The following is a 25,899-nucleotide window of genomic DNA, read 5'->3' on the forward strand; positions in this document are numbered from 1 at the left end:
ACACATACACGTATGAAAACTACCATAGCCTGTATTTTCATCTAACCAGCTTCATCATTCCCATTCCTTTGTTTTCTCTAAGCACACTAAAACATGAATATTCGTTCATGTTTTGAACCCTTTGTACGAGCAATTCCTTTACCACTTGAAAGCTCACAAACCTGGTCTTCAGTCAGGCAGATTCTTCTTTATAGAGTACTGTTCAAATACCACCTGTTCCACAAAGCCTTCCCGTCTTTTCCAGGCAGAAAGAGTCACTCCATTCTCTGTGTCCTCATATTACTTTGCTCTTCTTTTAGGGTACTTACCATGTTTTACTGTGATTTACTTGCTTTGAGTATCTGAATTCATTAGCCTGAATGGTTTACATGGGTAGATCCTACAGGTCTAATATTTTTCTATGTATGGCACTGACACTCAACATACAACAGGCATTCAGTTAAACGTTTGTTGAATGAATTTATTGCATGTTTCCTCATATAAGCACCACTCAGCAACATAAAAAGCGAATTCAGTAAGCTTTACATAATTTGTAGAAATTCTCACCATTGGGCCTTTTTTTGTGCTGAACCTTGCTAACACCAAGGGTTTTAACAATAAAATGGAAAACATCTTTAGGGGGTTAATTAAAGAAATCTTGGTAAACATCTTTTTTAGTGATTAACCTTAATAAAAGACAATCTCAAGTACTTGAGAAATGTATGGATAACATGTATGTATGTACTCGAGTAATTTCCTCAAATATTTATTAGTCAAGTTTCTCACAGGAGCTGGACAATGGTCCATTCAAGTCTGGAGTATCTATGCTGCTAAATTAAAATCTTCATGCTTTGGCTATCCAATGTACAGGTGACAAGACTGACATTGTTTTGGAGGTTAAGAAATTGAATGTAATTTCCTCTGAGGGGACAAAAGATTTCTTCTCCTTAGGAAACAACTTCTAGCCTTGTTCAAGAGCTTAAACAAAACTCAGTTGACTAGTTTTGTAAAATGTAGTATTACAGAAATTGCTTTAGTCTGGAAAAAAACATAAACATAGTTTATTACCAGTTTGTACCTTCACCATAGAAAAAGCTTAAAATCATTCTTACGGAATGTCTGATTTTCAGTGGCATTGTCAGATGGTTGAGTAGTGAATATGAAGAGACAAAGCTGGGGCCAGTATATGGAAGGCTGAACTTTATCAGGTATTCAACAGGATCTGCTGAAAATATTTCAGCAGAAAAATGAAAGACAGTTCTTGTGGCAATGATGTGGGGAATGGCCTAAAGTTGGGGAAGATGAGGTAGGGGATGTGAGGTAATAAAGTCTTTTACTAGAGTGATGGTTATGAATATATTTAAGAAATGAACGCAACTAATATTCAAACAATTAACAAGACCCAGTAAGAGGCTAGATATAAAGAATGGAGACTCCCTGGCTAGAATGGGAGAAAGGAGCCACGCTTGAGTAAAAGTGACAAAGCCACAAGTAAAACTCTGATCTCCTGATTCCCCATCCAATTCTCTTTCCACTATAGCTGTTGACTGATTTGGAATGTTAAAGCTGGTGTGAAAGACCACAGGCTTCAGCGGGCAACCTGATATGGTGTAACAAACTCAGTTAAATTACTTTGTGGATTTTTTTTTTCTTAGACCATGGCTATAATTCTAGCTTTTGTGCTAACTAGCTTTAATCTTGGGCAAATCATTTGCCTTTGACACCTTTTACATTTCTATATGAATTTATTTCTGTAGTTAATATTGCACAGACGGTTTTCTTGTCTCCCACAATAAGTAATTCCTTTGAGGGCAGGAATATGGACTCTATGTGGATCTTCTACCACTGATTGTTTACAATACCCAAGAAGTGTCTCTGTGAAATGGTGTCAAATTAATGAATATAAATAGTTGAGAACATCTTGTTAGAAACAACATGAAATGTTAATCAAAACACAAACAGAACCTGAACTGTTCACATTAATTTAGGCTAGGGGGAAGCCTCCCTACTTTTTATTAGGCCTCTGACTACTTAAAAAGAGTCTCTAGCACTCATAAGTACCTGATAGCCACCGCCATGTTATACTTTATTATGAGAAGAAAATGTCCCATTTCACAGGAGAACCATTTCCCCATGCTTTTCTTCATCCTTCCTCCCAAAGATGTCATGTGGCAGCAACGAAGGGCAAGGGGGACCCTGAAAATGACTTTTCTGTTTTTAAGTTAACACAAAGAATGGCTTGGTTTGGCTTCTGTGACTTTCACTGGAGAAAAATGTTGTACATTTCATGTACAGCGTCTTGTGATTGATAGACAACGCCAGTATTCAGTCCTTACTCCTGTGTAAACTACTTTAGGGCACTTACGGGCAGGCAGGCAGCCCACAGAGGAAGATTTTTGGATTCGCAGAACTCTCCCTATACAGCACGCAGCTTCAGTATAACCTGAAAGTTCTTGCTCCGGGAACTCTGGCCAGCACACCCCTTTTCTGGGGCTTCTTAGGTTATTGGCTCCAGCTTAGGTGGGTAGGAGAGCTAAATCAGCAGAAGAAAAGCAAAACTGAGGAAGGAAGAGAGGAGAGGTCATAAGGACAAGGGAGCAGAGTCTGCCACTAATAAACACTGAGATGGCTTTTTTATGTGATTTGTAAAATGTCTTTAGAGGCAATTCCAAAAGAAGAGTTTCAAAAATATTCTAAGTAATACTAGCATCACTACAGTAAGTGCATGGCCTCCCAAGGGTACCATTTTAAGGGATAATCATTTGATTCTATGAGTTATGATTGTTTTAAAAAATATTAAAGTTTATTTTAAAATTCAATATAAAAAGCACTGCTTAAGTGATGGCTATGACTCACAAATATAAGGAAATCTGTAGGATGTGTGGGTGGGATGGAAACACTATTAATTTTATAGTCTAAGGACCAAATTCAGCACTACATACTTCTGCGTTGGCCACCATTAAAAACTTCGAGGCTGCTGGCCATTTGGTGAGGAAACAGAAGATTTTAAGAAAAGTGCAAATGAATGGCATGTGTAATTTCACAGCAAGCCTGCCTTACAGAATATATGGGTGTTTGGGTGAAGCAGAGTGAACAGCCCATCTCAATTTTAATACACAGAAGCAACACAGTATGAGAGTAACAAAAGTTTTTGTAGTTCAACAGACCTAGTTTACATCCTGGCTTCACCCATTTGTAGTTGAATAACCCTCTGCAAATTATTTACCTCCTCTGAGACCCAGTTTCCTTACCTGTAAAATGCCTAGTGAAGTGCCTGGCAAACAGAAAATACTCCATAAATATCAGTTCCTCTATAAGGGTGTTTGTTTTTTTTTTTCCAAACTAAGGGTCAAAAAACCCTTTGGTAGATTATGAAATCAATTTAGTAGGTTACAACTAGAATATTTAAAAAACTGAAACAATAAAAAACATCAGAGTACACTATACATAATGGCAAGTATTGTTCCATAATGCACATGCTGAGTTTTGATATAAATGCAGTTTTTACTGTGGATTACAACCAAAAAGTTTCAAAGTCTCTGCTCTACAGAGAAATTCTCAGATTATTATATTAAAAAGGCTTTAGGAATGCTGCCTTTATCCAAATGAGACCCTGTAAATTTTAAGAACTTGAAGTGTTCCTTACCTTCTGACTTGTTGCAATAAAAATAAGACATGAATCATAGAGAAGATAAATTTAATCTGATACTGTAGGGCATTAAATTCTATTTTAAGATTGGTTTCTGTGTTATATTGACTAATTTATACTTCTAAACACTTTATAGTTTATAGGTATATCATTTATAGTTGTTTAAGCACATCTAGAATTTCTACAAAAAGTTGGCTATTAGGTTCTATTATGGGGAAATTAGATACAATTTCTAAATAATTTTAAATTATAAAACTTTTTAAAAGGATTGTAACTTGCCTAAGCATGAAGACTGTTAGAGTAATATTCAAATCCTGATGAGTAGTAAAAATCAAAGGCCTATATGAGCATATACCACAGTGATGTCCCACACTGGCTCAGTAAAAAGGAGAGCTCCCAAAACAAACTGTGAGGGTCAATAACAGGCCTCTTTTCTCCTTCACGTCTTGAGGTAAAACCAGCCTGACAGTATAATGAGTCCCTACTGCTGTTAAGACGGTGAGCTAGTCAATTTTAGGTTGGCAGAATAAGAATTTTAGGTTGGCTGAAGGGTAGAATATTAGAAATTACAGAATTCAACAATACAGCTGAATCTTGATATAACTATCTTAAATTTATAATTTTAGCTGACCAGGCCAGATTGGCTATTATTAGAACCCATGGGACTGAAGTTTAGGAATCTTGTTTTAAATTAGCACCCTGGGCAATTCCGATCCTCATTCTGGTTTGAATGCCCTGTGTTAAAGGGACAGCAAGGATCAGAAAATATAGAAAGAAGGAGTCCAAAAGTATTTATCCCAACGTTACAGGTTGGGATAAAGATCACATATCAAATGCTGGATCAGAATCTGACACTTACTCAAAGTACTTGCCTTCTTGGTATTATATTAAAGATATGAGTCAGCAGGTAGCAATACTTGATGTTTTCCAGTTATTTAAGAACAATGAGAAATGGTGGGTTGCCTCATTGGAATTCACTGGTGAGAAGCAAAAAGTATGAAAGAGAAAGGTCTCTTTAGATTAGATACAGAAGTAAAAGGTAGCAATCAATAAAAGTTATTAAGAGTAAACTCAGCAAGAGAGAAGTGATAAACCATTCAACTACTCGATGAATCCATTTGGCTCCTGAGCAGAGAGTTCACATCTTCTGTGGTGTAGGTGCCCTTTCCTCTGTCCTCAGAAAATAAAGAATAAGGCAAAAGGTGGTTCCTTCCTATTTCAAATCAGTTGAGGGTACAGGATGAGGCTGCCTATATAATCTTAAGTTCTTTTTTTCTAAATTTAAAACTTTTCTGCTATTTGAGATAGACAGTGGGTTGGGCTGAGCCATGCTTGCTGTCAATGTCAAGTGTTGAGATTAGCACCACAAATCCTCCACCAGGACTGAGTTTTGGCATCAGGCTTTGTCCATCATCAACCTTGAATGTGAGAAAAGGCAAGCATGAATGCCATTCTTGGGAAGAAACAGCAGCTGTGCAAAATGAAGGAATCACAGGAGATAGCAAAGCCTGGGGAAAAGGATGGTAGCAATAGAAGTGAGGTAGAAAGCTAGTTCTTAGCTCCTCCAAGTGCCAGCTTAAGAGACTTAGGGTCAAACACTCCCTGCACGGCAAGTACATGAGCCCCCTGAAATTGTAAGATGCCCCAAGAAATGATCTGGTGTTCCCCCCTTGCTTATTTTTTTAGCTCAAAGTCTAACAGCGCTGGAAGTATTTGGAAATTGACACCTCCTCTTTCTCTCACTTTCTTTTTTACCTAGAGGTTACAGTAGAGGATGAACAAAGATGGCAGCCAATACCAAAAAAAACAAAACAAAACAAAACAAAAACAACAACAAAAAACCAAACATTTGTTGTAAAGCAGAAACTGACACATCATTGTAAAGCAATTATACTCTAATAAAGATGTTAAAAAAAAAAAACAGATTATGAGAGAAGTCTGCATTACACATGGGTAGAATTCACCCCATAAGTCAAAGAACTTTTCAAAATTACAAGGGAGGGAAGGCAGAGGGGACTAGATATTTGAGGTGTTAAGAGACAGGCTGACAGAGCAAGCTTAGTGACTGGCTTTGTAAGTCTACCACTTGAGACTCTGTGTTCTTTATTTACAGAGAGGCAGAAAAAAGAGTTCAGAGCAGAAGCCAGGGTCATAAATTAAGATATCTGAAAGAGAACTTGGGCCTCTCTTTCCATTTTCTTACACTATTTGTTTCCTTCACTTGAAAATATTGTTAGACCAAATTGCAATAGGGCTCACCAAATGGACTCCGTTATGCAGTTTACTCATGCACCTTGCTAGGTCCTGATTTCCCTATTTGATATGAAAAGCTGCTGAACTTCTATTCTTTTCTCTGCTAAAATGCCTAAAAAAACTATATTTAGGAGATAAAGAAGCATATTTACCATATGCTTAGCCTTGGAGTCTCCAAGTCAGGGTTATGGAAGAAACTATTCTGAAAACTATCCTTCCATAACCCAACATGTTCACACATCACAAATCCTTATCAAAGTTATGGTTGGGTTTTCACATTTCCAGGCAAAAAATCTGCTCCCTGGCAGTCCTTAAACTTTACCTGACAAACACTGTACACCCTCAGTCCAGGCTCCTCAATCTCTAACATCCCCATTAACACCCCAGTAAACAACAAAATATATCCACTTAGCACAGTTCAATCCCACTTGAGCATCTGTAGCCACTATTTTGATATAATCATGTTCCAAAAGCTGACTGAGTGTCCAACAGCAGCAAAGGATAGACATGTTGGCGCCAGTAATACTGAAGTTTGGTTTTTAACTGCATTTTTTGTCAGTTTGGCTGGGAAGATTTGGACAGCTGGAAGTGAGCTTCTCCATCATTTTCTGTTTCTTTCTTTGTAACAATTTTCCACCTGTGAAGCCCAACACCCCACCACCAAGTGCAGCTGCAATTCCTGCCACTTTGAAGCCTGCAAGGAGGCCAATCGGACCCCCCACCACTCCTCCGATGAGTGCACCTGCCACAGGCAGAGCTGCCAGCTTGTATTTTGCAGCCTGTTAAAAAAAAAAAAAAAAAAAAATTCAATTTAGAAATTGAGTTGAGAATATCTCCCTGCGGTGATGTGCATTTTCCTCTCATTACTCCTGGCAATGCCTCTTTAACTCGTGGTACATAATTAACCTTAGAGATCGTTCTGGGGTCAGGGGAGGGGAGAAAATATTCCACAGGTACTACAATTGCTCCAGATCTCAGAACTTAAGAGAAATGAGCTACAAAGAGTAGACTGCTATAAATTGATTTTACTTGCAAAACAATCAATCCACTAACTATCTAGCTGGCTTATTTAAACAGTTTCAGCAGCCACAGATACTCCCAAAGCTTTTAAATTGCAGAGATTATTTCGTGCGAATACCTGGGGTTAAAAGCAACATTCTATGGGAAACAAATGGACCCACTCCATGTGTGCTGTCACGCCCTTACAATTTTGCCCCTATTGGATTCTGGAAACCCTCTCTATGCCTCTCCCTGAACTCCTGCAAATATCCCCTTGTAACACCAAATGCCTTCAAGTAGGGCTTCAGTTTATTCTCTTTGAAAAAATTTCTCTCCCAACAGAATGAATCTTAGAGCAGAATATTACAAGAGCCATTGATTTCTCGCACTACCTATGTGTCATTTCTTCCTTATTTTCTTAATTGCTGGTTCCCTCAACATTAAAGAGAGCAGATCAATTGGGTTAATACTAGGGATTCCTGAGAGCCAGAGTACCATTGATTTGTCAGCAGGAGCAGAATCTTACCTTCCCCAAGTTTTTGGTTCCCTCTTCAACGTTCACAGCAGCACTGTTGACATGGTCTTCAACGCTGTCAATCTTCTCCTGCTGAGACTAGATGCAAAGGAATTATGAGTGAGCGTCCCTGCTGGGGAGCAGCAGTCAGCCAATACACACTATTTTAATTCCTGTAATCAGAGCCCTGGGTACTGCAGCCTTGCAGTCTTAATAGCATCTGATAAACGATGTCGAAAGTAAAATTCACTCATATGAAAAAAAGAGGGTAACTTAATTATTAGATGAGGGTGGCACCTTTATAGGAAAAAGCATCTCACACTAAAATTCAATCAAACATACAAACATATTATTCTCCAAATGAATCTACTTTCCAGGAGGAAAAATATCTAAATAAGCATTTACGTGTCATGTTGGGTTTTACAGAAAAAAACAAAAACAAAATCAAACCAAAAAGCCTTTTCTAACTTACCTTCTTTGAAGCTTCAGTTTAAAACAGGCAAACTTCCTTAGGAGTTAAATGCCCTTGATCCAATAAACACAAATTATTATATTTTAGGAATAAGAATATAATATGGCTTGATCTGCCATGAAATTGTTCCACCTGTGATATGCACTAGGGAGTAGTAAATGAATTTACTGTCCCATGTTTTATTTTTGGCCCATGTTTTACACCTGTACACTTTAATACATTTTAAAATCGTGACAAGTTAAAATGTTTCAGATCCAACATATTAATAAAGCATTCTACATAAAAAGGCAACACCTGTGCTGACACAACAGCAACTCATGGAATCTCTGGGTAGAAGGAATGTTTAGGTCATTGAGTGCAATTTTCCCCTCAGCTGTGTGAAGCCTCACTACACTTCTGACAAGTGGCTACTGAATCTCTGCTCAAACACCTCCAGTGACAGGAACTCACTACTTGACACAGGAACACACTTTTATTTATTTTTTATTTATTAAAAATTTTTAAAATTTTATTTATTTATTTTTGGCTGTTTTGGGTCTTTGCTGCTGTGCGCGGGCTTTTTCCAGTTGCGGTGACGGGGGGCTACTCTTCATTGCGGTGCACGGGCTTCTCATTGCAGTGGCTTTTCTTGTTGTGGAGCATGGGCTCTAGGCACACGGGCTTCAGTAGTTGTGGCACATGGGCTCAGTAGTTGTGGCTCACGGGCTCTAGAGCACAGGCTCAGTAGCTGTGGTGCACGGGCTTAGTTGCTCCGTGGCACGTGGGATCTTCCCGGACCAGGGCTCGAACCTGTGTCCCCTGCATTGGCAGGTGGATTCTTAACCACTGTGCCACAGGGAAGTCCCACACTCCCATTTTTAAATCAACTTATTCATACGGAATTTACATATGATAATACGCGGCCAATTTTTAGGGCATATACTTTGATTAGTTCTGACAAATGTATAAACCCACGTAACCACAATCACATCAACATATACACTATTTAGTTTTTGTTTTTTTTAATTCACAGAAAAAAGAAGAGATTCCCTCTTTGATCCCAGCTAAATTTCAACTTCTACAATGACTGTGAAATAATTCAACTTTAATCCTGAAGTATTTGATTGCCCTTATGTAACTGACCTCTTCATTTATACTGAAGCAGTTATAACTAACACACTGTTCTAATTCCAATCATTTCATTTGAGAACATGAAACCCAAACAACACATCTAATTTTTCTCCACAGTTGCTTTCTACCAGTATCAATGACATTCTTTCCCTTCTCATATCCTTTTCACTACTGGAGCTTTACATGGTATCCCTTCATTCCCATATTCTCCACTACAATCATGACATCTCTAACACAATCCCTAAAAAAGTTCTTTATCAGTTTTCCTTCCAACATCTCTGTCAGAGCAAATACAACAGTGGTTCTCATGCATGAGTGTGCACCAGAATCACCTGGAGGACTTCTCAAAACACAGGTTGCTGGGCCCCATCCCCAGAGTTTGATTTAGCAGGCTTGGGATGAGGCCTGAGAATTTGCATTTCTAATGAGTTCCCAGGTGACGCTGATGGTGCAACTCCATGATTCTCATACTTTAAAAACCACTAGTATCTATACACCATAGGATTAAGGGCACAACCTTTGGTCAGATGTCCTGTGTTCAAATCCCAGCACTATCACTGTGCGCCCTTGGACAAATTACTCAAGCTCTCTAGGTGTCAGTATTCTCATCTGCCAACTGAGGATAATGATCCTTACACCTCACACAGCTGAACTGAGGATAAAATGAGACAGTGTCTGTAGAGTATGAGGGTAAAAATTTGAAAAGTCATTGTCTTCCCAAGAAAGCTTAACTCCCATCTTTTCTATCAAAAAATATATCAAACTTTTTCCTGTGATGCTTGAAAATTTCTGGGGCACTACAACATTAAATCTCTCGTAGCATTCACTCATTCATTCATTCAATTTGTATTTTCCTCAGACAATAAAACTTCTTTTATGTTGGCTTTCTTTTTCCAACCCAAAGAGGCATCGAGTGCCAGTGCTTGTAACATTCAGCTTGTCTTGATTTCTGTCGTTATTTCTATTTGGGACACCCCCAACATTTTCAGTTCTTGCCAGAAAGCCTATGCTAGCAGATCAGTCACAGGTATAAAATATCAACTGTCATATCTTGACTAGTTGAGGAGTAGAGGGAAAAGGCAACATGTCTCCTTTCTCTCAGCCCCAAAATAATTCTGCCACGATGGTACAGGCTGCCAGGATTATTGCCATTTCTATACTCCAAGAGTGATTTCAAGACCTCAGGAGAAAAAATATTTTTAATGATTTTTTCTAAAAAGGTTGGATACTGAAGCTCTATGACCTTTTTTCAATAAAGTGTAATTTAAAAAAGTTTTTAATATTTTTTTCCAAGGGCATGGAGTCAAGATGGCAGCACGGGAGGACGCGGAGTTCGCATCTTCCCACAACTAGGGCACCTGCCGGACGCTGGTGGGGGACCTTGAAGCCCAAGGAGATGGGAGGAGGAACCCCCAAGCGACGGGATAGGATGTGAGGGGGAGTGAGGGGGGAGGAGAAGTGGAGGCTGGACAGGACCGGTGCCCATGAGGGGTGGCTGGGTGAGGGGAGGGGTTCCCACGCCTGGAGGAACCCTCAGGGGCTCGGAAGACCAGGGGAGGCGCGGTGGGCGTTTCCCCTGCCCACTTGGGCCCCGGGAAGCCTGCTGGGCTCCTGAGCCTGGTCCTCTGCCCTCTGGTGCCCCCTCCGGCCGCATGGGTCCTAGGGGTGTGGGAGGGATGGAGTGGGGAGAAGAGGAGGAGAGGTGGACAGTGGACAGGGAACCCTCTGGGACCAGAGGATCAGGGGAAGTGCTGCAGGCATTTCCCCTGCCCACTCGGCCCTGGGAAGCCTGTTGAACTTCCACATCTGGTCCCCTGCCTTCTGGGGCCACCCTCTGGCCACATGGGTCCTAGGGGCATAGGAGTGGGGGGGAAGAAGAGAGGCTAACAGGGAGGGAAGCTCTGGGATCGGAGGATGGGGGAACACGCCTAGCATATCCCTGACCCGCTCAGGCCCAGGGATCCTGCTGGGGTCCTGGACCTGGTCCTCTGCCCTCCAAGGCCAGAGGCACTCCTGGGCCCCTCCTTTTCCAGCCCTGTGGGCCCTAAACATAGGTCCCGCCCATCACCTAAACCCTGCCCCTGCCTAAGCCCCATGCCCCACAGCCAAGGCCTTTTCCGGCTTCTTTTTTTCTCCTGTTTTTTGCTATTGTGATTGTTTTACATTCTGGTTGTTGTTTCATCTATATATATTTTTTTGATAAATTTACTTATTTTATTATTTTTGGCTGCGTTGGGTCTTTGTTGCTGCACATGGGCTTTCTCTAGCTGTGGCGAGCAGGGGCTATTGTTCGTTGCAGTGCGCGTGGTTCTCATTGTGGTGGCTTTTCTTGTTGTGGAGCAGGGGCTCTAGGCACACTGGCTTCAGTAGTTGTGGTGCATGGGCTCAGCAGTTGTGCCTCGTAGGCTTTAGAGCACAGGCTCAGTAGTTGTGGCACATGGGCTTAGTTGCTCCATGGCCTGTGGGATCTTCCTGGGCCAGGGCTTGAACCTGTGTCCCTTGCACTGGCAGGTAGATTCCTAACCACTGCACCACCAGGGAACACCCTCATCTATATTTTAATTTTTTTCTAACATATCTGTTAGTTTTCTAATTTATTTTATTTTTTACTCTTTCTTATTGTTCTGCTCCTTTTTTTGTGCCATCCTGCACGGCTTGTGGGATCTAGGTTCACAAGTCAGGGGTCAGGCCTGAGCTCCTGCGGTGGGAGCTCTGAGTCCGAACCACTCAACTAACAGAGAACCTCAGACCCCAGGGAATATTCAACAGAGTGAGGTATCCTGGAGGTCCTCATCTTGGCACCAAGACCCAGCTCTACCCAACAGCCTACAAACTCCAGTGCTGGAAGCCTCAGGCCAACCAACCAGTAAGACAGGAACACAATCCCACCTGTCCAAAAAAAAAAAAAAGGGATGACAAAATATATGGCACAGATGAAGGAACAAGGTAAAAACCTACAAGACCAAATAAATGAAGAGGAAATAGGCAACCTACCTGAAAAAGAATTCAGAGTAATGATAGTAAAGATGATCCAGAATCTCTGAAATTGAATGGAGGCATGGATTGAGAAAATACAAGAAATGTTTAACAAAGATCTAGAAGAACTAAAGAACAAACCATCAGAGATGAACAACAAAATAACTGAAATGAAAAATACACTAGAAGGAATCAATAACAGAATAACTAAGGCAGAAGAATGAGTAAGTGAGCTGGAAGACAGAATGGTAGAAATAACTGCTGAGGAGAAGAATAAAGAAAAAAGAATGAAAAGAATTGAAGACAATCTCAGAGACCTCTGGGACAGCACTAAACACACCAACATTTGAATTATAGGGGTCCCAGAAGAAGAAGAGAAAAAGAAAGGGTCTGAGAAAATATTCAAAGAGATTATAGTGGAAAATTTCCCTAACATGGGAAAGGAAATAGTCACCCAAGTCCAGGAAGCACAGAGAGTCCCATACAAGATAAATCCAAGGAGAAACACACCAAGACACATATTAAACAAACAAACAAAGATTAAATTCAAAGAAAAAATATTAAAAGCAGCAAGGGAAAAGCAAAAAATAACATACAAAGGAATCCCCCTAAGGTTACCAGCTGATTTTTCTGCAGGCCAGAAGGGAGTGGCAGGATATTCTTAAAGTGATGAAAGAGAAAAACGCACAACCAAGATTACTCTACCCAGCAAGGATCTCATTCAGATTTGATGGAGAAATCAAAAGCTTTACAGAGAAGCAAAAGCTAAGCGAATTCAGCACCACGAACCCAGCTTTACAAATGCTAGGCAGGAAACACAAGAGAAGAAAAAGACCCACAAAAATAACCCCAAAACAATTAAGAAAGTGGTAATAGGAACATACATTCAATAATAACCTTGAATGTAAATGGACTAAATGCTCCAACCAAAAGACACAGACTGGCTGAATGGATACAAAAACAAGACCCATATATATGCTGTCTACAAGAGACCCGCTTCAGACCTAGGGACACATACAGACTGAAAGTGAAGGGTTGGAAAAAGATATTCTATGCAAATGGAAATCAAAGGAAAGCAGGAGGAGCAGTACTTGTATCAGATAAAATAGACTTTAAAATAAAGACTGTTATAAGAGATAAGGAAGGACACTACATAATGATCGAGGGATCAATCCAAGAAGAAGATATAACAATTATAAATATTTATGCACCCAACACAGGAGCACCTACCTCAATACATGAGGCAAACGCTAACAACCATAAAAGGGGCAATTCACAGTAACACAATAAGAGAAGGGGAATTCAACACCCCACTTACACCAATGGACAGATCATCCAGACAGAAAATAAATAAGGAAACACAAGCTTTAAATGACACAATAGACCAGATAGATTTAATTGATATTTATAGGGCATTCCACCTGAAAGTGGCAGAATACACTTTCTTCTCAAGTGCACACGGAGTATTCTCCAGGACAGACCACATCTTGGGCCACAAATCAAGCCTTGGAAAATTTAAGAAAACTGAAATCGTACCAAGCATCTTTTCTGACCACAATACTATGGATTAGAAATTAGTTACAGGAAAAATGTTACAGGAAAAAAACTCCACAAATACATGGAGGCTAAACAGTGCACTACTGAATAACCAAGAGATCACTGAAGAAATCAAAGAGGAAATAAAAAAAATACATAGAAACAAATGACAATGAAAACACAACGACCCAAAACCTACGGGACTCAACAAAAGCAGTTCTAAGAAGGAAGTTTACAGCAATTCAATCTCACCTCAAGAAACAAGAAAAATCTCAAATAAACAATCTAAACTTACACCTAAAGCAACTAGAGAAAAAAGAACAAAGAAAACCCAAAGTCAGTAGAAGGAAAGAAATCATAAAGGTCAGAGCAGAAATAAATGAAACAGAAACAAAGAGAACAACAGCAAAGATCAATAAAACTAAAAGTTGGTTCTTCGAGAAGATCAACAAAATTGATAAACCTTTAGCCAGACTCATCAAGAAAAAAAGGGAGAAGACGCAAATCAATAAAATTATAAATGAAAAAGGAGAAATCACAGACAATGCAGAAATACAAAGGATTATAAGAGACTACTACAAACAACTATATGCCAATAAAATGGACAACCTTGAAGAAATGGACAAATTCTTGAAAAGGTACAATTTTCTAACACTGAACCAGGAAGAATTAGAAAATATAAACAGACCAATCACAAGTAATGAAATTGAAACTGTTATTAAATCTTCCAACAAACAAAGCCCAGGACCAGATGGCTTCACAGGTGAATTCTATCAAACATTTAGAGAAGAACTAACACTCATCCTTCTCAAACTCTTCCAAAAAATTGCAGAGGGAGGAACACTCCCAAATTCGTTCTATGACGCCACCATCACCCTGATACCAAAACCAGACAAAGATATCCCCAAAAGAGAAAATTACAGACCACTATCACTGATGAACATAGATGCAAAAATCCTCAACAAAATACTAGCAAACAGAATCCAACAACACATTAAAAGAATCATACACCATGATCAAGTGGGGTTTATCCCAGGAATGCAAGGATTTTTCAATATATGCAAATCAATCAATGTGATACACCATATTAACAAATTAAGGGAAAAAAAACATGTGATCATCTCAATAGATGCAGAAAAAGCTTTTGACAAAACTCAACACTGATTTATGTTAAAAACTCTCCACAAAATGGGCATAGAGGTAACCTACCTCAACATAATATAGGCCATGTATGACAAACACACAGCAAACATCATTCTCAATCGTGAAAAACTGAAAGCATTTCCACTAAGCTCAGGAACAAGACAAGGATGTCACTCTCGCCACTCTTATTCAACATAGTTTTCGAAGTCCTAGCCAAGGCACTCAGAGAAGAAAAAGAAATAAAAGGAATACCAACTGGAAAAGAAGAAGTAAAACTGTCACTGTTTGCAGATGACATGATACTATACATAGAAAATCCAAAAGATGCCACCAGAAAACTACCAGAACTAATCAATGAATTTGGTAAGGTTGCAGGATACAAAATTAATGCACAGAAATCTCTTGCATTCCTATACACCAACAATGAAAAATCAGAAAGAGAAATTAAGGAAACAATCCAATTTACCATTGCAATAAAAAAATAAAATACCTAGGAACAAACCTACCTAAGGAGGAAAAAGACCTGTATTCAGAAAACTATAAAACACTGATGAGGGGCTTCCCTGGTGGCACAGTGGTTGAGAGTCTGCCTGCCGATGCAGGGGACACAGGTTCGTGCCCTGGTCCGGAAAGATCCCACATGCTGCGGAGCAGCTGGGCCCGTGAGCCATGGCCGCTGAGCCTGCGCGTCCAGGGCCTGTGCTCCACAACGGGAGAGGCCACAACAGTGAGAGGCCCGTGTACCGCAAAAAAACCACACAAAAAACACTGATGAAAGAAATCAAAGATGACATAAACAGATGAAGAAATATACCACGTTCTTGTATTGGAAGAATCAATATCATGAAAATGACTATACTACCCAAAGCAATCTACATACTCAGTGCAATCCCTATCAAATTACCAATGTCATTCTTGAGAATGCCAAATAGCCAAAGCAATCTTGAGAAAGAAAAATGGAGCTGGAGGAATCAGGGTCCCTGACTTCAAACTATACTATGAAGCAGCAATAATCAAGTTAGTATGGTACTGGCACAAAAACAGAAATACAGATCAATGGTACAGGATAGAAAGCCCAGAGATAAACCCACACACATATGGGCACCTAATTTATGACAAAGGAGACAAGAACAAGAAATGGAGAAAAGACAGCCTCTTCCATAAGTGGTGTTGGGAAAACTGGACAGATACATGTAAAAGAATGAAATTAGAACACTACCTAACACCATACACAAAAATAAACTCAAAATGTATTAAAGACCTAAATATAAGACTAGACACTATAAAACTCTTAGAAGAAAACATAGGAAACACTGACAAAAACCACAACAAGATCTTTTTTGACCCACCTCTTAGAGTAACGAAAATAAAAACAAAAATAAACAAATGGGACCTAATGAAACTTCAAAGCTTTTGCACAGCAAAGGAAACCATAAACAAGACAAAAAGACAACCCTCAGAATGGGAGAAAATATTTGCAAACGAAGCAACTGACAAAGGATTAATCTCCAAAATATACAAACAGCTCATGGAGCTCAATATCAAAAAAACAAACAACCCAATTAAAAAATGGGCAGAAGACCTAAACGGACTTTTCACCAAAGAAGATATACAGATGCTCAACATCACTAATTATTAGAGAAATTCAAATCAAAACTACAATGAAGTATCACCTCACAGCAGTCAGAATGGCCATCATCAAAAGATCTACAAACAATAAATGCTGGAGAGGGTGTGGAGAAAAGGAAACCCTTTTGCACTGTTGGTGGGAATGTAAATTGATACAGCCACTATGGAGAACAGTATGGAGGTTCCTTAAAAAACTAAAAATAGAACTACCATATGACCCAGCAATCCCACTACTGGGCATATAACCTAACAGAACCATAATTCAAAAGGACACATGTGCCCCAGTGTTCATTGTAGCACTATTTACAATAGCCAGAACATGGAAACAACCTAAATGTCCAATGACAGATGAATGGATAAAGAAGATATGATACACATATACAATGGAATATTACTCAGCCATAAAAAGGAACGAAATTGGGTCATTTGTAGAGATGTGAATGGACCTAGAGTCTGTCATACAGAGTGAAGTAAGCCAAAAAAACAAATATTGTATATTAACGCATATATGTGAAAGCTAGAAAAATGGTACACAGATGAACCTATATGCAAGGCAGGAATAGAGATGCAGACACAGAGAATGGACACAGGTGGGGAAGGAGACGGTGGGACGAATTGGGGGATTAGGATTGACATATATACACTACTATGCATAAAATAGATAGCTAATGGGAACATGCTATAATGCACAGGAAGCTCAGCTTGGTGCTCTGTGACGACCTAGACGTGTGGGATGGTGTGGGGGTGAGGGTGGGTTGGAGGGAGGTCCAAGAGGAAGGGAATATAGGTATACATATAGCTGATTCACTTCATTGTACAGCAGAAACTAACACAACATTGTAAAGCAATTATACTCCAATTAAAAAAAATTTCTTTTTCACTAAAATCCTTTGGAATAATTGGAGAAAGGACCACAAAACAAAATGAAGCCTGAGATCACTGATTATTTGAACTGTAATATTCCCCATCACCGCAATCACCAGTACTTGATAAAGCCTATCTCACCCTGGACAGTAGTCCACACCTGTAAAGACATATTTACTGATATCAGGAAGCTTGCTTAAATAATGGCATGGAGGTAAAGCAAAGCACAGACCAGCCCCTCTCCTGGGATCAACAAACAGTTGGCCCTCTTTCTTTTTATACTTTCTTCTTCCCCTATTTTGCTTGATTTGAATCTCAAATTTTGCCCATATTTTCAAATTCTATTCCTTGAGTAAGGAGGACTCAGTGATATAGTTAGACAATTATAGCTAGGCAGCAAATTGGTGTCAGAGTTGTCTATCACTGTCCATAGAATGCCAAACTAGACTCCATTCAGAGCTGAATCTGGTCACCACTTGTCCACTATGACCTTGGCTCTTTATGCTGGGCCAAACCATACATACATAACTTTATCCTGGTACAGCACACCAAGGTCCTAACAACAGTGGCAGCTCAGAAGCCTACACACCACTATCTACCAGCCGTCCCTTTTTGCTTCTGATTTGCTTATGTTTGCTTTCATCTCCTAGGCCTCCCAAATCTGACAACCATTAAACTTCCTTTTTAACATTTGGCACCTCATATATGCTCTCAACATCCCTTTAACAATGAGTTAAAACCATTTATGAGAGACTCTGTAGCTTTCTCAAACTAGAGTAATGTATAGACTTTTCCCTTTTTAAAGGAAAACAATTCTTGAAATACTCTAAGAATATGTCTATGGATTTTAAGAAACACTGAATTAGGTTTCCTTGTCTGCCTGAAAAAAATAACAGAATCTTAATAAGTAGTTATAGGAGCACCTAAGAGTCTGAAAATATGTGATTTATTAATATTTGTCAAGTAGAATGCAATTTAGGCATTTGAAGTCAAAACTAATGAAGAATTGTTTTTCCCTTGCTGGTAGTTGTACAGTTTAATCAGTGTGCTTGGAAAGCTACAGGTTTAAGAAGCTAATGCCAAAATTCCAGGTATGCTCCTTTATTCTTCACTCTCTAAATTCCAGCCAGCTTTCAAGGCCAGCTTTAGTCTTAGATCCCAACCAAGTGAGCTATCTTGGTTCTGAACTCAAAAGATACATAATCTATATGCCTTAATTAACATGCAATCATATACAAAGAAAAGCCCAGAAACAAACACTATGAGATACAGGCAGAGTATACTGTCCTACAGTAGGCAATAAACAGAGTAGGTAAGTATGGTGTTGACATTAGGAGATTTTAGTAATAGGAAAGGGACTATAGGAACCATAGCACTAAAATGTCTAAAGGTATTAGTGGTGGCAAAGCAGAATACCAAGCAAAGAGGGAATCTAATAAGGGAGGGACAAAAGAAGGAATGCAGTGGGTCAGTGTGGTAGGGAAGGGAGTGGGAAATAGTAGAAAATATCTCATGGAGTCTTCCCACCAATTTACAAAGCTAGTGTTGTTAACATCCTCAAGGTCGCATTGGTAATAAATGGAGGAATCTGATCTAATCTATTACAACCCAGTTTTATGCACTGGGACTAAAACTTGATTATAAGAGCCATAAGGAATAAGACAAAAGGTAGAGACAAAACTGGACTAGTAGCAGTGGTGATGTGCTGTTGAGCGAATGGCCCAGAGTTCTTCTAATTCCCCTTGACTAGAAATAGGGTTGGTTCCACAGTTACAGGAATAGAAGAGGACACTTGAGCAATAAGGTTGAAGAAAAAAAGCAGGGTGCCTAGTAGATATTAATTTATTAACATGTATTGGACCACATGTGGATCTCTCAATGGCTTTGCAAGTACTTTTTTATTGTGGTAAAAATATATATAAAATTAACAATTTTTAAGTGTACAATTCAGTGGCATTAAGTACATTCACAATGTTGTGTAACTATCTTGACTAAACTATAGGTTCTTTTTTTATACTATTCTCTATTCTTCATTGAGTTTGGCACAGTGTTATGCACACAGAAAGCACTCCATAAATACATGGTTAATTAGCCTAGATACTATCATGACCATGTGATGATAACGAGAGGATGTGGTCACTCTTGTTACGTTCCCAAATCACATGGTGTCTAAATGGAGTTTCTGTTGAGTGCTTGACAATGTGGTCATGAGAACTCACTCACCCTGGGAACAGTAATCAGGGGTTCTCCCTTGAGCTTTTGCCTAATAGCATTCTGTCTCATGTCCTTACACAGACTATTATAAATAGGACATTTGTTTACAGCCATGGCTATACCCAAAGTTTTCCTGCACAAATCTTCCTCAGATTAGGGGCTAGGAGCTGCTTACATAATGTAATCAGAAATACAACTTGTTAAATGGCCACAAACCCTTAATTCCCCTTTCATGTGCCTATTCCATTGGAAGAGAAATGTATTCCTTTTGAATGAGAAGAACTTTGTACATGTTTAGTTTGTTTTTTATATCAACTTTGAGGTATAATTTACATACACTGTAACTTATCCATGTTATCATGTACATATCGATGACTTTTGGCAAATGTAAATATTTGTGTAACCACACAGATTTTACAAACTATGTACAGATTTTACAAACTGCATTAGATCAGATTATGAGTTACAATTATTGAATAAATCTTGATTGTAAAAACAACAAATATTTTGGGATTTATATTGTATTATTCCCTTTTATATGCAAATATATTAACACACTATACAGATACCTAATTCAGAAATTTCAAACATTTTGCTGCTTCTGATTTAGAAGCATTTAAAAAAGGAAAATGCTTTTAACAATTTACTGTACTCAATTTTAGGCATGACATTCCAAGAAAAAAATCCACAAACTAGAAAACAAGCAGAGTAAGTCGCTAGTACTGAAAAGCTGAGAAATCATATTCTAGAAAGAACACATTAGAGAATCAAGAGTTCTTAAGAGAAGAAAATATGCTGAGGTGTGGTAGGGTTAGGAAGGATAATGTTGATCTCAAAGAAGTGAAAAACTTTTTGTTTTTTTTCCCTCTCCATTATGGTTTATTACAGGATATTGAACATAGTTCCCTGTGCTATACAGGGAACTATATTCAATAGGACCTTGTTGTTTATCCCTTCCATATATAATAATTTGCATCTGCTAATTCCGAATTCCCAATCCATCCCTCCCTAGCCCCACTTCCGCCTTGGCAACCACAAGTCTGTTCTCTATGTCTGTGAGTCTGTTTCTGTTTCGTAAATAAGTTCATTTGTGTCATATTTTAGATTCCACATATAAGTGATATCATATGGTATCTTTCTCTTTCTGACTTACTTCACTTAGTATGATAATCTCTAGGTTCATTCATGTTGCTGCAAATGGCATTATTTCATTCTTTTTTATGGCTGAGTAGTATAGAGAAAACCCTAATGACTCCATAAAAAAACTACTAGAAATGATAAATGAATTCACCAAGGTAGCAGGATACAAGATTAGCATACAGAAATCTGTTGCATTTCTTTACACTAACAATGAAATATCAGAAAGAGAAAGTAAAAAAACAATCCCTTTTAAAATCACATCAACAACAACAAAAAAAACTTAGGAATAAACCTGACCAAGGAGGTGAAATAATTGAAAGCTGAGAACTATAAAACACTGATAAAGGAAACTGAAGATGATGCAAAGAAATGTAAAGATATCCCATGTTCTTCAATTGGAGAAATTCATATTGTTAAAATGGCCATATACCCAAGGCAATCTACAGATTTAATATTATCCTTATCAGATTACCCATGACATTTTTCACAGACCTACAACGAATAATCCTGAAATTTATATGGAATCATAAAAGACCCAGAATTGCCAAAGCAATCCTGAAGAAAAAGAACAAAGCAGGAGGCATAACCTTCCCAGACTTCAGACAATACTACAAAGCTACAGTAATCAAAACAGTGTGGTACTGGCACAAAAAAAAAAGACATATGGATCAATGCAACAGAAAAGAGAGCCCCGAAATAAACCCACACACCTACAGTCAAATCTTCGACAAAGGAGGCAAGAATATACAATGGGAAAAAGACAGTTTCTTCAGCAAGTGGTGCTGGGAAAGTTGGGCAGCTGCATGTAAATCAATGAAGTTAGAACACATCCTCTCACCATACACAAAAATAAACTCAAAATGGCTTAAAGACTTAAATGCAAGACTGACCCCCGAAAACTCCTATAAGAGAACACAGACAAAATATTCTCTGACATAAACTGTGGCAAAGTTTTCTTTCTAGGTCAGTATCCTAAGGCAATTGAAATAAAAGCAAAAATAAACAAACAAGACCTAATCAAACTTATAAGCTTTTGCACAGCAAAGGAAACCATAAATAAAAATGAAAATACAACCTATGGATTGGGAGAAAGTATTTGCAAACAATGCAACAAGGGATTAATTTCCAAAATATAAAACAGCTCATACAACTCAATAACAAAAAAACAAACAATCCAATCCAAAAATGGGCAGATGACCTAAACACATTTCTCCAAAGAAGACATGCAGATGGTCAATAGGCACAAGAAAAGATGCTCAATATCGCTATTAGAGAAATGCAAATCAAAACTACAAAGGGGTACCACCTACCACCGGTCAGAATGATCATCATTAAAAGGTCTACAAATATCAAATACTGTAGAGGGTGTAGAAAAGGGAACGCTCCTATACTGCTGGTGGGAATGTAAATTGGTACAGCCACTCTAGAAAACAGCATGGAAGTTCCTCAAAAAACTGAAAACAGTTGCCATATGATCCAGCAATCCCACACCTCTGCATATATCTGAAGAAAACTGTAATGTGAAAAGACACATTCACCCCAATGTTCATAGCAGCACTATTTACAATAGCCAAGACATGGAAGCAACCTAAATGCCCATCGACATAGTATCATGTCATCTGCATACACTGACAATTTTACCTCTTCTCTTCCAATTTGGATATGTTTTATTTTTGTCTTCTCTGGGCATCCTTGTCTTATTCCAGATTTTAGTGGGAAGGCTTTCAGCTTTTCACCGCTGAGTATTATGTTGGCTGTGGTGAAAAACTTTTGTATGGTAAAAAGACCAAACTTTTTCAGGATATGGCTCCAGAGGGCAAAAGTACTAGAGGAAAGTTATTAAGGGTAGAGTTTACTTTACATAAGAAAAAACTTCTAAGAGTTAGAGACTCCAAATGGAATGGTTGTATCCCTGCACTGTTATTGTTCAAAAATAGGCAAAAGATCATCTATTTGAGAAGTTGGTGCAAGAGTAGAAGGATTAGATTAGTAGGCCTCCTAAGTCCTTTCCAAAAGGACAATTCTGAGATTGTGTGATCTAGGAACTTCTTCTAATTTAAAGCCAGATGTCAGGGAAACCATAACTCAAAGATGTACAACCCCTAAATCATGGTTTGATCAAGAACAATGAACTAAACCCAGACAGAAGCATACGCAGAAACAGACTTGCACCTGTATATACATACGTATACACACACACACACACACACACACACACACACACACACACACACACACCCCTTCCCACAATTCCTGGGAAGGAAAAATAAGAATAACTTATAAAAATAATGACAAAATCTGTTCTATCTTTCCCACCAAATCTACTTTATGTTCCCTAGTCTATGTTAATAGTATCACTGGCTACCCGGTTACGCAGAATAAAGCCTTAATGTTTATTTTCTTTGACTCTTCCATCTTCCTCCAATTCCTACTAAGTCTACCCCAGAAATACCTCTCAGCTGTCTTTTATCTTTATACTTGTATTGCCATGCTCTCAGTTAAACTCCTGCAATTGATTCCTAAGGTCCTTCCACCTATAATCTCCTCCTCCCTAGGGCTATTATTCACACTGCTAACAGTGACCTTTCTGAAGCACAGGCTATCACATCACTCTAATCTGCTCAAAAATCTACTGGCTCCTTGATACCTACAAAGTAAAGTTCAAATTCTTTGGTATGGCCTTCAATGGCATCTCAATCTCCTTGCTTAGTTTGCCCATGGTATCTTATGCTTTGGTTACACTGTAGTTCTTGTCATTCCTGAAAGGCTATACCCTTCTTTACTCCATGTTTTTGTTTAGATGTCTTCAAATGCACCCCCTCATTCCCTCCTGTGGAAATTTTACTCATTTTCCAAGGCTCAAGCAAATGCTACCTATCTTGTGACACTATCCTTAATGCTTCTATGTCACAATCCCTGGCTCCCTCCCTTGGAATTAAACAATTCTCCTTGGAGCCAATAATACTTCTTTTCACACCTTATTTTTGCATTTAACAATAATGCTTGAAATTTCAGTTTTGGGTGAGTCCAAGCTTATGGCCACCCACTGTAAATCCTTAAAGGCAGACAGCAGGCTTCATTTATTTCTATATCCAACCTTGTCAGAACCCCAATACCAAGTACCTTTTGTGTAAAAAGTGCTTAATAATTTTTTTTTAAAATTGAACTGGGATTTGAGGACAGTTAGACTTCTGTCCATGGCTCAATACCAGTCTTAAAAATTGTAAATTCGGGACTTCCCTGGTGGCACAGTGGTTAAGAATCTGCCAATGCAGGGGACATGGGTTCGAGCCCTGGTCTGGGAAGATCCCACATGCTGCAGAGCAACTAAGCCCATGCACCACAACTACTGAGCCCACGTGCCACAACTGCTGAAGCCCGCGTGCCTAGAGCCCATGGTCTGCAACAAGAGAAGCCACTACAATGAGAAGCCTGCGCACCGCAATGAAGAGTAGCCCCCGGTCGCTGCAACTAGAGAAAGCCCGCGCGCAGCAACGAAGACCCAACGCAGCCAAAAATAAAAAATTAATGAATTTTAAAAAAAAGAATAAAGATCCTTAATTTTTAAAAAATTGTAAATTCTATTAAAATTCTGCTCAGAAGCCTAGTGATTGATAAAAGTCTCTTATCCTATTAATCTAACATCTCTGAGCCAAAAACAGTTATATACTTACATTCACTAGGAGAGAGAAATCAGTGACCAGTTGGCTAAGTTCAATTAAGTCCTTAAAAAGAAAGAGAAAGAGGAAGTTACTCACTTTCATGCCTCACAGCTACCAAAAGGAAAATCATTTTTAACATACCGCTTCTAAGGTTTCCCATGATTCTGCAGCATTTTGATCTCGAGGAATTTCAGGCAACACATATATCTGAGTCATACTCTGAGGATCAGCTTCATCTTCAGCAGTGTGAAATGTTCCTGGATGAACATAGCCTCATGTTTAGAGTTTATCTGCTTTGTTAGAAAGACGGTAGAATGAATCAATTCCATAAAACAACTACCATGTGAAATGCTTACTAACAGAATTCAGGCTAAAAGTAAATTGATTATATATCTATGGGCAAATTACTTAACAAATATTTTTTCTTTAATTATTCTACAAAGTCATCTAAAAAAATTGCTACAGATACAACTTACCCAATCTGAATAACTAGGGCTAGATGTGGAAGTAGCACAAAGTAGAACTATTCTATTTGGCCAATGTTCTATGAAGAGATACCCAGTAGATATGTTTAACACTTTTCATTGCTAAATCATTAACATTTCTTTGGCTATTTTAGTAATAAACATCAGATTCACAAGATTTTAAAAGTAGGGAAGTGATGTATTTTTAGCAATGAAAATCAGTCATTTTTGGTAACAATAAATTTGTCATCAAACTAACATCTCTTACCATATGTATCTTTTTGTACATATTGCCACCCTTCTCCTCAGAGTAATTTTTCTGGGCCATGCCTCCACTGCTTCTATGTCATTTCTGGATTTTAAAAAGTCATCAACCCATTAAGGTTTTCCTCATTAAACACTGTTATAAAGATGAATTAATTTATACTCCAAACTCCACTTTCAAGTCTTTCTTATTTCCCTCTATTGGTTTTACCAATCCATTCATTAAACTGATATTTATAAAATGCCTACTATATGCCAATCAGTGTGCTAAGGTAAATCACAAAACAGTTCCAAGTCATGGTGGTTAGGGGTATGGGCCTAGTCAGAACGATCTGGGTTAGAATCCTAGTTTGGCTATTTACTAGCTCTTTGACTTGGGAAGGTATTTCACCTCTTTGACTGATTTTCCTCATTTGTAAAATGAGGTGGTATTTATTTTGCACTGTGGCTGGCTTATCTATTAAGAACAAGTGGTTAATAGTTACTATTACTGTCACTGCTACTGCCACTATTGTTAATGGAACTTACTATATAATGTGTGATATAGACATGTTAACAGGCAAGCTCACTATAGTCTGATAAGAACTATGATATGGGTAAGCATGGAATGCTATGTGAGCACCAAAGAAAGGTATTTAACCTAGACTTGTGGAGGAAGAGTGGTCTGAGAAGGTTCTGAAGCTGAAGCCTGAGGATGAACAGAAATTATATAGCTGAACTGGGGCAAGGGTAGAGGGGGAAGGAGAAAGTATTCAGGCCAGGGAGAATAATATTTGCATAAGTTTGGGAACTGAAAGGAGTCAGTATAACTGAAGCATAGACTATGACAAGAGAAAGCAAAGGTTGAGGCTGGAAATCTAAGATGACATCATTTATGGCACTGTAAACTATATTAAAGAGTTTTGTCTTTCTCTTAAGATCAATCTGGAACTTTTAAAAGGAGTGGGAGACGGGAAGCTGAGGGTGCCATAATCAGATTTCAGATTTAGAAAGGTAACCACAGCTGTAGTGTGAACAACAGATTAAGGATG

At 38.6% G+C, this 25,899-nt stretch overlaps 1 protein-coding gene across 5 annotated transcripts in view; it reads right to left on the minus strand.

The window, feature by feature from the left end:
* Positions 1-439: 439 nt before the first annotated feature.
* Positions 440-25,899, minus strand: part of STX17 (syntaxin 17) — an 84,672-nt gene continuing 59,212 nt past the window's right edge. For all 5 annotated transcript variants that reach the window (XM_027105373.1, XM_027105372.1, XM_027105376.1 and 2 more), the window contains 4 exons: positions 24,282-24,397; positions 24,153-24,203; positions 7,407-7,493; positions 440-6,660 (listed from right to left, as the gene is read on the minus strand). In XM_027105373.1, the coding sequence (XP_026961174.1) occupies positions 6,421-6,660; positions 7,407-7,493; positions 24,153-24,203; positions 24,282-24,397 (494 nt within the window). In that variant the 3' untranslated portion in view covers positions 440-6,420. The remainder of the gene's footprint in view (positions 6,661-7,406; positions 7,494-24,152; positions 24,204-24,281; positions 24,398-25,899) is intronic.

Source organism: Aethalodelphis obliquidens, unplaced genomic scaffold (assembly GCF_003676395.1).
Source record: "Aethalodelphis obliquidens isolate GAN/ISIS:26980383/991018 unplaced genomic scaffold, ASM367639v1 scaffold7, whole genome shotgun sequence".
NCBI classification, from domain to species: domain Eukaryota; kingdom Metazoa; phylum Chordata; class Mammalia; order Artiodactyla; family Delphinidae; genus Aethalodelphis; species Aethalodelphis obliquidens.